This window comes from Dama dama, chromosome 32 (genome assembly GCF_033118175.1).
Source record: "Dama dama isolate Ldn47 chromosome 32, ASM3311817v1, whole genome shotgun sequence".
Classification (NCBI taxonomy): Eukaryota; Metazoa; Chordata; class Mammalia; order Artiodactyla; family Cervidae; genus Dama; species Dama dama.
The window spans coordinates 27799428-27812668 of record NC_083712.1 but is presented as its reverse complement, the minus strand read 5'-3'; the positions used below and the strand labels follow the sequence as shown (position 1 = coordinate 27812668).

Here is a 13241-nt window from a genome sequence, read left to right as displayed (position 1 = left end):
CCGCCTGCCTCAGAGCCTGAGAACCCAAGGGGTAGTCCTTGCTTTCCGCTCTGACTTGGCATCCCATTGTGCCAGCTGTCTGCATCTGCCCCTCCTCCAGCAGGGGCAAGCCAGCAGCCTTGGGGCTGAGCAGCTTCCCAGCAGGAATGACAACATAGCTCTTTAAGAATGATTCTTTGATGCCTCAGTCCCTTAACTTGAGGGAAGAAAGCCAGGTGATTACATCTCTCATCCTCTCATCATCCCTGGCCCTGCGCCCCCCGGACCCCGACCCCTACCCGCGCCACCACCAGGAGGGAAGGCAAGGAGACAGGCTGTCCCGGCGAGCACCGCCCTCGCTCCTCGCTCTGTGTCCTTCGCTCTGACTCTAAACGGTAAAAGTTGCCATTCCGTTATTCCAGAAGAGTCTATCTCAGCCCCCATGGGGAATGGAGGTCTTGTACTGAGAAAAGAGGGCTCTTTCTATGCAAATCAAGAAAATCTAGTAACTGATTCTCAAAACCCCTGTACATCTTGATACTGTCCACTAACACTAGGGAAAACAAAGAATCCAAGTCATACTTTCCATTACATACAGTTCCTTGGAAATGGTCACTAAAGTTGGCCATAGTTTAATAGCTGCACTGAAATAAGAGAAATAACCCATTTACACTATTGGCCTTTGGCTAGCAATACTATTAATAAATGTTTAATATCATAGGCAAATTAAAAATAATGCAAGCCAAGAACAAGATAAAAATTGATCTTCAAATTGTTACAAATATTATGAAATAGATTAGTAACTTAAAATTTACATTGAAACCATGAATTTGAGTGGTTGAATGTAAAAGTATTCTTGGAAGTGTCCTTGGAAATTTCAAAGTACAACATTTAAGAATTGTTTGCAAGTTAGAGATTGCTGAATCTTAAACCTGACCTAGCAAAGTAGGGAATTACTGTGGTTGTCCAGGTTTGCTGCTAAATGTTTTTGTTCTGGTTTTACTATGAAAATACATATAAGACATGAGTTTTCTAAATAATTTGTTTGATTTCTTCTTTGTTTAACTCTACTTATCATATCGACAATTAAGATTGAATTTCTTTCCTTTTAATTTTTTGCCATGGGTAGGTGGTTAAAATTGTACATTATTACTTTTAGGTTATCCTTTATCAAATAAAGAGTAAGTCATTTATCAAGAGTAAGCTGTTTTGTTAAGAGTGTAAAAGAAAACTTGTACAAAATTATCACAGAAAACCAATTAATGTATATTTTAAACAACTTTCTATAGCAAACCATAGTGAAAATAGGAGTAAAATATATACATATTAAACTCTAGTACAGACCTAATTAATCACAGTTTATATAAACTCTATATACACACATAACATATTCATATATATATGTGCATAATTCTGTTAGCAAATCACTTGAAATATGAGTGAGAATATTCTTTATAAAACTTTCTTAGAAGACAGTATCTTTATAAATAATTTCCTTAAATATCAACTTATTAAGACACTACAGTTATTTATTGTATGCACTGTATATCTGGATTCCATATTTAGCATGTGAGATAGGGAACATTTTTAGCAGAATAATTTTTTTCCTGTAGAAAAAGCAGAAAACTCAGCTATCAGAATTTTGAGGCTATTCGGGCTGCAAATGCCATTTTAGCACTTGAGAAAAATGGAATAGAAACTCTTGAGGTCTTAGCTCTGCATTTGTCAAACCCACCAGTAAAGATTCTGTGAGAGATAAAAGAAGAAGCTATACAGTCACAACATAACAACTGAACATCATGGATAAGTAATTTAACAGTTTAATGTTTAGCTGAGACAACTTCAAAGAAGCAAAATTTATATAATTCTTGTAACCTAGATGTGGTTGAAGATTTTGGTAGCATTAAGAAAAATGTCTCTGAATTACAGAGAATATTATTTTGTTATAGCTTTGTGAAAGTAAGTTTGTTAATAATAGGTTGATACAAATGTCTGACTGCATTTTGTCTGGAGATAATATTACAACTAAAAACTGTCCTTGAATGCAGATGCTTCTGGCAGATAGAACTAATCTGTAAACATTTTGAACACATAAAGACTCTCTGTTTGGGAATGTACATTCAATTGCAATGTTTTTCCAAAACGATCAGGGAGCTGAACATGCATGCTTAAAGAATGCATGCAAATAGTTGGCACATAATAAAATACTTATTAGACAAATAAAATAAATGAGCAGATAAATAAGAGAGAATTCTGATATGCTGGGCATTAACTCTGCCTTCAAAAACAATATTAGTTTCGTGACTATACAAGCCATGCCACTCATTAACTTTGTATTTTGCCCAAAATGTTTTTATTCCATTTAGTCATGTATTGTACGCAAGATTGACTTCAAGTTTCTTGTGACCAATTCAAAGGGTGAAAAAAGAAAGTACCCTGATAGATTCCAAGGGCTTCCCTGGTGACTCAGTTGGTAAATAACCTGCCTGTGATGCAGGAGACCCAAGTTGGATCCCTGGGTTGAGAAGACTCCCTAGAGAAGGGAATGGCAACCCACTCCAGTAATCTTGCTTGGGGAATTCCGTGAGCAAAGGAGCCTTGAGGGCTACAGTCCATGGGTTCACAAAGAGTGGGACACGGCTGAATGACTAACATACACAAATTCCAAGGGCAATGTTTCAGGGTCTGAGTACAGTGTCAAAGCCGTATTTTTCAAAAATATTTTTCAGTAGTGAAGATACCAGTTTATACTTTTGCTATGAGAAACAAGTGCATACTGAGTTCTCTTCCCTCAGCACAAAATCCTGGAAATAATTGAAAGATAGTTTAAAAAAATAGCTACGATAGTTACATTTCTGGGGACCAGAAAGTGCATGAACTACACACAATACTAAGAGCAGAGAGTTATGAAGAGGAAAACAGTAAGACGCCTGTAAGAAGAATCCAGAAAGTAGAGCCCACAAAAGTAGAAGCAACTCCACGAGACCCCCGGGAACCATGAACCCTAAGACAGTGGGGGATCAGTATACAAAGTATACTTGGATACAGACAGTATACAAGGATGCCTTTCAGTCCCTCAGCAGGAGCGGCCAAGTGGGTGGACACTTCAGCCCTCTGACTCCCTTTCCCAGTAGAAGTGGCCCCCGCACGTCTGTGGGGCTCCAGGAGCAAGCGGTACCCTATTGTTTTGTTCAAATACTGTTTCATCTGGACTAAGGACAGTTGGCTTAGAAAAGCATTTTGACTCAGCATAGAAAGATTTGAGCTTTCATGTGAATGCCTGCCAAGTAAATTTGGTGGACAAAATCTATTTACCTATCTATCTATTTTTCACTTATCTGTCTATCCATCGATTTATATCCACCTCACATTATGCCCCAGAAGTCCAAAAAGTTGATAAAATCTTTCCACGTTAAATTATTACAGCTGCTGATTTGCCACGGGCCAGATGCTTTTGGATCCTCTTCTCCGTGGTTCATGTGGAGTAGTCGAGTCTAACCACATCGGTGATACCACCCGAAGAATGACTTTGATTTCTGCCGAGCTATACTTTAACCCATGAGCTGTCACAGAAAGCATCACAGTGTTCTTTGGTGCATCTTCCACAGAACTAGAAGCAATATTAATTGCAATATAGAGAAATAAATCTTTTAGCGTTAAAGAGATGTCATAGCCATTAAGAGTGCAATCCTGGAGCCAGGTTGCCTAAGTAGCTCCACACTCAGCCTCAGAGAAGATGTATAATTTCATTTCTCTCAGTTGTCTCATCTGTAAAGTGGGGGAAACTACAGTGGCTACCTTCTGGAATTTAGGCAGATTAGTGCCTGTGACATAATGTTTAATGAATAGTAGTAGCTATCATTTGTTAAAATGAATTTCAGTAAAAATAGGAAAAAGTTTCTAAATAGAACCTCAGTCACTCAATTTTGAATCATACACTCCTTTCCTCTTTTTTTTATTTTTCCTGTTTTCACTAATCTAGTCTTCAGCCCATATGCCTTCCATCCATATGAAATGCTATCCAACAAAACTAGGGATCCAAGAAAGAAAGGCATCTCCTTTTGAGCTTCAATTGTTTTATCTCTAAAACAAGACTAAAAACCAATTTTTCTGAAAATAGGTAACTTTCCAGTTGCCTATCTGTACTGCCTATCTAAAAATTCACATTTGGTCTTTACCTCTTCTCTATAAATTCTAGCATGCTAAAAATTAGAAAGAAGAAGGAGCTTCACAGAAATATGGAGAAAGGAAATCATGTAAATAACATTTTCTTTCCTGAGCTGACCTACATCTCCAGTTATTGCTTGCTTCTCTGGATTCCCAGAGACCTTTAAAACAGACCAGCAATAGCACCAGGGGACTCATTCAAAAAGAAGAGCAAGTTGAGTTTCCTTAATTGAGTGTCCACACCAATTGTCTGAGGTTGTATAAGCATTTTTTTTTCTTTCCCACTTCATCATCGGTCATTCTGTAGCTCTGCCTCAAATTCTCTCACTTTTAAGAGAATAATATCAATATCATAGCTCACAGGGATTTGGGGAAAATTAATGAGATTGTATAACTGTTTTTAAAAAAAGGAGAGTTGAACATCTCAGGAAAAAGACAGCCAGACCACATTAAGCCTGACATTCCAGCAAATGGTAGGTAAGAAACTCCAGACCCTTCTGACATAGTATTTTGCCACATTCTTGACTGAAAAAGAAGGATTGTATATCCGGGGAGGGGTGCTTAGAAGCCCTTCTAAATTCCTCCTACAAAAATTTTTGGATAGTTATTTCTCACTCATAGAACAAAATCATTGAAAACAATGACAGGAGACTCTGTGCTCTTGTCATTTTTGTAAACAAAAGAATCTTACCAGAAATGCCAACTGATGTGAAAAGTGTTTTAGGTCATCTAGTTTATCCAATAACAGCATGCAAGTCTGATGCAATTATATTCTATTCTCAGGTTCTTTTCCCAAAATACCTGAATTTTTTTAGGGATGAATATTTTCCAACTGATCCAGTAGACTCCTGTCCTCCAGCATATTTTTCTACTCTGTCTTAAAGAATACAAAACATTTTCCCTTATCTAATGCTTTCAATGCTTTTTCTGAAGAGCTTCTTTCTGAGGAGGGCACCATTCTGATATTTACAGAAGAGTGTTTATTTACATATGAGTTGGATTCCCAGTGTTCAGACCACCCTAAGCCTCAGTTTGGAAGTCAATGCTATTCTGTGTCAGATGCAGTAAAATAAACAAACCTTTTTAAAGATTTCAGATTTAGACTTTTCCACCTTAGTATCACCACGGTAGCTACAGTGAAACAAGGTGACTTTTACTTAATGTTCAATGAGAACTCCGTAGGATTTAACTGAAAATAATAGTGTTGACCTTGATATCTGATAGGAATGAAGTAAACTTTGGTGCACTCGCAAACAATAAATGAGCCCAGGAAGTGCTAACATTTCTATTAGGTACTTTCCCATAATACTAAGAGGTCTTTTCACAGACTATTCGATGATATCCACTTCATCACTTAATAACTTGTGCTGTGTTCGTTCTTTTTTATTTCAAAAAGGGAACTTTCAACAGCTACCCAACAACTCTGAACTGTTTAGAAGACATTTTTTGTTTTCTTCACTCAAGAAAACCTATGATAAACATGCGATTTTCTAGAATTTTTTTTTCAGTATGTATATAGAAACCTACTTAAAATTTTGACATGTTTAACTCATTTTTTAAATAATGAGTTTTTCAATTATAAACTAAATATTTGTTTTTTAACCAGGATTTTTAAAATACAAAAATGCATCCATAAAAAAAAATCATCCAAAATGCCAAACCTGCATATATTGGGAATACATGCAGAATCTGGGTGACCAGATTCTCTGCTTAGGTGCTTGGTGGTGGTGGTTTAGTCCTAAGTCATGTCTGACTGTTGCGGCCTCATGGACTGTAGCCTGCCAGACGCCGCTGTCTATGCAATTCCCCAGGCAAGAATACTGGAGTGGGTTGACATTTCCTTCTCCAGGGAATCTTCCTGACCCAGGGATCAAACCCTGGTCTCCTGCATTGCAGGCAGTGTTGTTTATCGACTAAGCTTCAAGGGAAGTTCACGTTGGTGCTTACATCCTTGTAATTCAAGACTTTTTAAAGATGTTTTTACTGGTACACTTTTTTTTTTTTCTAGAGCAGAGGGACCCCTTTCAACCTTATTAAAGAAATTAGTATTCTTTTACATTTATTACCATTTTTTCTCTTTGCTCTGTTCCATTTTTTATACACATTCAATTTACTGATTCCAATGTGGGTTTCAATTGTTTTCATATTTGGATGGGGCATCCTTGAAATGTTTCCTTTGCTACCTAATAGAAGCCATGTCTTATCACACTTTAAAACATCAAATGCTTTCTTCATGTTTTCTCATAGAATAGTACCTCGATTATTTTCCAAATTATAGCCATCCTCTTAACTACTAAGCCATCCTCTTAATAAGTTCTTCCATGTTCAGTAGTACTTTTCTCCATATGATTTCTTTTCCTCTTCATTCTTTTTTTTTTTTTCATTCATTTGTGCTATGACTTGATCCACCCAGAATGTATTTTAACCAATAAACAATGCTGATTCTTTTGGCTTAATTTTCTATCAGTTTGGGTGATATCTGCCCTCCAGCGAGTCTACTCATTCAACCTTGTCCCCCCCACATCCCTTGCTTTAGATGTTGAGAGTGAGTGCTCTCATCTTCCCATTTCTCTGCCTGTTACTTCCCCACCATCCTGAAAAGCCAGTCTGCCTTCCAAGGCCTCTCCATCTCTCCCTACCGCAGTCTACTTCTCTTCCTTGATGACCAACTACTAAACTCCGAGAACTCCACCTCATTTATGACCACGCAGCACCTCAGTTCTCTGGTTTTCTGTTCACCCCAAAGCACCAGTTAATACACGGGGTGCTTTCACCCCTCATGTGGGTCATCTCTTCTATTCTCTGCCTTTTACCTCCTTGGATACAGCCCATCTCCACTCACCTTTAGCATGCTCACTCATGGCTACATTCTGGATCACGCCATCTCACAGAACACTGGCAACTGTGAAGTGCTAAATTCCACGTTTTCTTCCCTAGATTCTTAACCTTTCAGGTCTCTAAATTGTGCATCTATACTTATTCCTTCATCACCTCTGAATCTATCATTTTTAACCTCCTTAAATTTCTCCTCATTATCCACCTGCCTTTTCTGTTCACCTTCTTCCCTACATAAGATAAGTTGAATAGAACATCATTCAACTGGAAAATTTTGTATCTTCATTTTTTTCAACTGTCTCCTTGATGCCCATCAAAAAAGGGGAAAACTGCTTGTGAACATAACAAAAGCTTGGGACTAATGAAAACTACACATTAGCAGTTGTTAATAATATCCACAAGACCCTCACATTTTTCACAGTGAGTATTTTTCATCTCTTCAAACTTCTGACACATGACTATAGCTCATTCACAGTAGATGAACAACCTCTTATTTCACAAAAGAAGAGACAACCATCAGATAAGGACTTCCTCACCGTCTTGTTATGCAAAGTAAAAATTAACCTGTACAGATAGATCTAAGAAGCTCAGTCCTTTAGTGAAAGAAATATGAAGATTAAGACACCAAGATGAATCAACTTCAAACTGCTCAAAACCAAGAAATCTCTAAAGCATATAAAAGAAAAAGACATATTATGTAGGGAAAAACAAATACAATGACAGCATAGATTTCTTTTTGGGAAAAAAAGGTGCCTAAAAGAATAGAAAACATCTTTAAAGAACTGAAAGAAAAAGTTTTTAACCTAGAATTTTAAACTCAGTGAAAGTATATTTCTATAATAAAACCATAATAAGATATTTTCAGACATTTAAAAGCTTCCTGCAAGGATGCGCCATCATCAGACTACACTGTAAGAATTGTTTAAGGAAGTCCTTCAGGCATAACTAAACTGATATCAGAGAGGAAAATAGATTTAGAAAAAAGAATGAGGCATGCTGGAAATACAATCCCATGGAAATGATGGAAGAATGTTTTTTAATGTGAAAACAGTGAAAAGTGGGAAGAGTTTTATTTGAAAATTGACAAATTTCTATAAGATAGAAGCCCATAGAATCATATAGTGCTGCAAATACCACCTAATGTAGGTGGATAAAAAGACTGCTTCCCCAGAATTCCATTTCTCTCCAGATCAGAGAGAGTGGTAGTGGATCAAGGTAGTTGGCAAAAGATTAAAGGGTTATGAGCTCCTACAACCAGATCCATCATTTGTCCTTAACCTAAGTTGCTTTTGGGGAAATCTCATTGTAGCCTCAGAAACTATACCAAAATGTAGATAGGAATTAAGTAATTCTTATTCTCCATGATACATCATCATGCAAGGTCATTGTGAACATTGAGCGTTGACTTCCCCATGAAACACTCTCTCCATTTAAATACATGGCAGGACACTCCTAGTTTTCTTCCCTGCTAATTTACCTAATTTCAAACCGCATAGTAGCAATATCCTTTTTTATCAATTAAAGTCTGATTTCCTGGACGTCTTCAACAGAATGAAACAGTTATGAAATGTGGGTACATCAAAGACAACATCTTTAGCAAACTCAGTTTGACAAATTGGCAAATAGAGAATTGTGTGTATAGAGTCAATGACTTACTATTCTGTGAAGTGATATTTAGTAAATGGGTCTAGGTGAATTTGATCAATTATTGGCAAATAGTTGTCAGCGAACACAGCTTCCGCTTTCTCTGTCTACCCTTACGTAATGACTTGCCTCGGGATCACATTCTAGGTTCCCTTCTTCACTCTAGAACAAGGTCCTGAGCAGATGCCTTTGGGCTAAATCCATTTCCACAGTTTTGTTTAATTAGCACAGTGCTCCATGCTCAACGTTAAACTCATCTTTTTCACTCTCTTTGTGTGTCACAACTCTTCCAGCCTAGATAGACTTGTCATTATTTTTTATCCCTAAACTTTCTACCTTCGAATCTTATTGATGAGCATGTGTTTACTCATTTCACCCTGGATATTTCTCCTCCATTTGACCCCCTGTATTCACTACTAATTTCTTTAGCTCAGATCACCATAATATAACAACTAGATTTCTGCCAGTGTTCAAAATTGGTCTCCTTTCCTCTGGTGATTTCCCTAACCTGCATCCATAGCATACTTTTCTAAAATGAAAATGTACACACCTTCACAAGCCATAAATGGCTCCAAACAATCTTTAAAAAAATAGAAACATTTGATCTTTATATAAAAGTTCTCTCGGGATCTCCCACCTATTGACCCACGTTTGATTCATGATATTGTCTCACGGTCACGAAGGGGCTTTAAAATGAATAGTTGTGATAGGCTGCTAGTTAATCCCCAGTCCCTCTGCCCTTCTTCTGTTATTCTATTCTTCTATTCTCAGCGTTTTAGCTGAGCACAGAGCCATCCTCAGAGAGGCAACACATTCCAGCCTCCCTTGCAGCTAAGTGCAGCCATCTGACCATGAGATTACTAATGGAAAGTGGTGTGTAAAACCTCTGCATCATTTCCTCCAAAGAAAATCATTTTCCACAATCTTTATCTCTCTTTCTTCCTGTGAATTAGAAGGAGCTGAATCAGCAGTAAACAGGCAGATAAAGACAGGATTCTGGAGATGATAAGGTAGAAGAAACTAGATCACTGAAAATCTTCTATAATCAGAGCTACTTTCCTGGACTTCCCTGGAGATCCAGTGGTTAAGACTCTGCGATTCCACTGCAGGGGACACAGGTTCAATCCCTGGTCTGGAAACTGAGATCCCACAAGCCATGTTGTTACTGTTGTTTAGGCGCCAAGTTGTGTCCCACTCTTTTCTGACCCCATGGACTGTAGCTCACTAGGCTTCTCTGTTGAGATTCTCCAGGCAAGAATACTGCAGTAGGTTGCCATTTCCTTCTCCAGAGCATCTTCCTGACTCAGGAATGAAACCCATGTCTTCTGCATTAGCAGAGAGATTCTTTACTGCTGACCCACCATGGAATCCCCTGCAAGCCATGAGGCACAGCCAAGAAAAAGAGCTGCTCCTTGCTCTAAAATACCACCAAATTCCAGACTAATAAATATGAGATAAACACATTTTTATCTCTTTAGGCCATTGTATTTTGGGGTCTTTTTGTTATACTAGCTTAGCCTGCAATTTAATCAATAGAACAGTTGAACAGAAAAGGTTTATACATTTCCAATGTATAAAATACATTAAGAAGAAATTGCAAATGTACTTGCAAATAAAAAGAGTATTTCTATATCTTGAGCACTTGTCTTAAGCAAGTCTGTACAAATTTCATTTAGCTAGAAGACCAACACAGTCTCCATTTCTAGGCCTGGGTACATGTTATTTCCTGTTATTGGAACATGGTTACAATCTGCTTTTCAAGGAAAAATCTTATGAATACTTCAAGTTTTAACATAAAGTTTTTGCTAAACTCCATACAATATTCAAATCTGGGACCATTCCTACAGCTTCCCATGTACACAGATCCTGCTGTCTTATAGTGACCTGTTTAGTTGCCATTCTCACTACTAGAGTGTACCATCCCTGATGATAGGGACAGTGTCTGTCACCTGTGATGTCCTAAATCCAAATTCTGGTTCAATATAAGGTACATAGTAGATTCTCAAGAAAAAGAAAAGTGTTGAGTCAAAGTTATATAGCTGAAGTAATCATATGAAATTAATCCATTATTGTAACCTCTGCCTATGTCAAGAATTGTATTAAAAGTTCAATTGAACAGGAATATATCAACATCCAAGGTCTACTCATGGCTTCTCAGTCATAACCCCCATGACCTGCAAAGATAACCACTATCTTGAGTTCTAACACCATAGACTGACTATGTTTGTTTTCAATCTTTAGTAAGTGGAATCATTCAATATGAATACATCTTACTCAGTTCAGGCTGCCACAACCAAATGCCATAAATTGGATGGTTTATAAACAATGGAAATTTATTCCTCAAAGTTCTGGAGACTGGAAGTCTGATCAGGGTGCCAGCATGGTCAGGTCTGACAAATCTTCTTCCTGTTGCAGGCTGTGGACTTTGTGTTGTATTTTCACATGGCAGGAAGAAAGCGAGCTAGCTCTCTGATGTCCCTTTGATGAGGGTACTAATCACATTCATGAAAGTTCCACCCGCATAATCTAATAACCTCCAAAAGTCTACACTCCCAAATATTATCACATTAAAGATTAGGATTTTAATATATGAATTTTGGAGGAACACCATCAACCCATTGCATATTATAAATTATAGAAGGAAGGAGAGAAGGAAGAAAAGAGGAAAAAATGTCACCTGATAATAAATAAGTATTATAAATCTGGATAATTTAGTTAGAAGCTCACTTGTATATGAATAATTAACTTACTTAAAAAAATAAGAATAGAATCGCGGAGCTCTGCCCCGTAGTCGCGTCACAGGCCGAACAACCAAACAGAAAAGTTTAATAAACAGCGGACGGAGGGGCCGGCGGCGGCGGGGCCGGAGCGATCAGGGGTTTGGCGGCCTCACCTGTCCCCATTCACCGGCGGCGACCGGCGGCGGCAGGCAGCGCGTCAGGCGGAGGGAGCCGCCGCCAGGTGTGCAACAGAGGAACATGGCTCAAGAAACTAATCACAGCCAAGTGCCTATGCTTTGTTCCACTGGCTGCGGATTTTATGGAAACCCTCGTACGAATGGCATGTGTTCAGTGTGCTATAAAGAACATCTTCAAAGACAGAATAGTAGTAATGGTAGAATAAGTCCACCTGCGCCTTCTGTCACAAGTCTGTCTGAGTCCTTACCAGTCCAGTGCACAGACGGTAGTGTCCCAGAGGCTCAGTCAGCGCTAGACTCAACAGCTTCATCTATGCAGCCAAGCCCTGTGTCAAATCAGTCACTTTTATCAGAATCTGTAGCGTCTTCCCAAGTGGACAGTACATCTGTGGACAAAGCAATACCTGAAACAGAAGACCTGCAAGCTTCCGTATCAGAAACGGCACAGCAGGCATCTGAAGAGCAAAGCAAGTCTCTTGAAAAACCAAAACAGAAAAAGAATCGCTGTTTCATGTGCAGAAAGAAAGTGGGACTTACTGGGTTTGAATGCCGGTGTGGAAATGTTTACTGTGGTGTACACCGTTACTCAGATGTACACAATTGCTCTTACAATTACAAAGCTGATGCTGCTGAGAAAATCAGAAAAGAAAATCCAGTAGTTGTTGGTGAAAAGATCCAGAAGATTTGAACTCCTGATGGAATACAAAATCCTTTGACCATCTGCAAACTAAAAACTGACTTGAGGTTTTTTTTCCTAGTCATTGGGAATGTAGAGCAATGTATCTTGCATAGACCTTTAATCATACATGTCATCAGAAGAATAGATTTTTGTTTTTGTTTTGAAAATGACTCTGAACATTTATTTCCATTGCAGTTTCTGTGGCTGAAAAAAGTAAACTTTACGAGTATTATCCTTTTAAGATCATTTTAATTTTAGTTGAGTGCAGAGGGCTTTTATAACAAATGTGGAGAAATTTTGGAGGGCTGTGATTTTTCCCAGTATTAAACATGCATGCTTTAATCTTGCAGTTTATTTTCTCATTGTGTATGTATATATAGCTTTTCTCTGCAGCACGATTTCTGTTTTGATAATGTCCTTTAGGGCACAGCTAGTTACCAGTAACTGAATGTATCTTAATCATTATGGCTGCTTCTGTTTTTCCTTAACAAAGGTTATACATATGTTAGCATATAGTTTCTTTGCACCCACTATTTATGTCTGAATCATTTGTCACAGGAGAGTGTGTGCTGATGAGATTCTAAGTTTGTGTGTTTTTAAGTTTTTTTGAGCGAGGGAAGGAAAAGCTGTACGCATTTCATTGCTGACTGCAGGTTTCTTTCAGATGATGTTCATCGGTCTGTGTGTATACAATATGAAGAATGATCTGAAGTAATTGTGCTGTATTTATGTTTATCCTCCAGTCTTTGATTAAATAAAAAGGAAAACCATAAAAAAAAAAAAAAAAATAAGAATATTGTCTATTCACATATGATTTTACTCTCTTCAGATTACCTACTTTTAGCATTATTGTTCACTTTTTAAAATATTTGACTTCTTGCTCATAGTAAGAAAATAAAAGCAAATACCTAGTCTTTGAATGTTTTTTAATTATGGGCTTCACAGATTAAGTTAACAAGTCTTAAAAATTGAGCCTTGCCAATGTTCTTTCTTATAAAACTCTTTTAAGTGAATTTTCTC

The 13241-nt window shown here is 37.7% G+C and overlaps 1 protein-coding gene across 1 annotated transcript; it reads left to right on the top strand.

The window, feature by feature from the left end:
• Positions 1-11438: 11438 nt before the first annotated feature.
• On the top strand, positions 11439-13015 carry LOC133050419 (AN1-type zinc finger protein 6). Its single transcript, XM_061134562.1, has one exon. It carries the CDS (start codon positions 11604-11606, stop codon positions 12228-12230), a length of 627 nt encoding a protein of 208 aa, XP_060990545.1. The 5' UTR covers positions 11439-11603; the 3' UTR covers positions 12231-13015.
• The last annotated feature ends 226 nt before the right edge of the window (positions 13016-13241 follow it).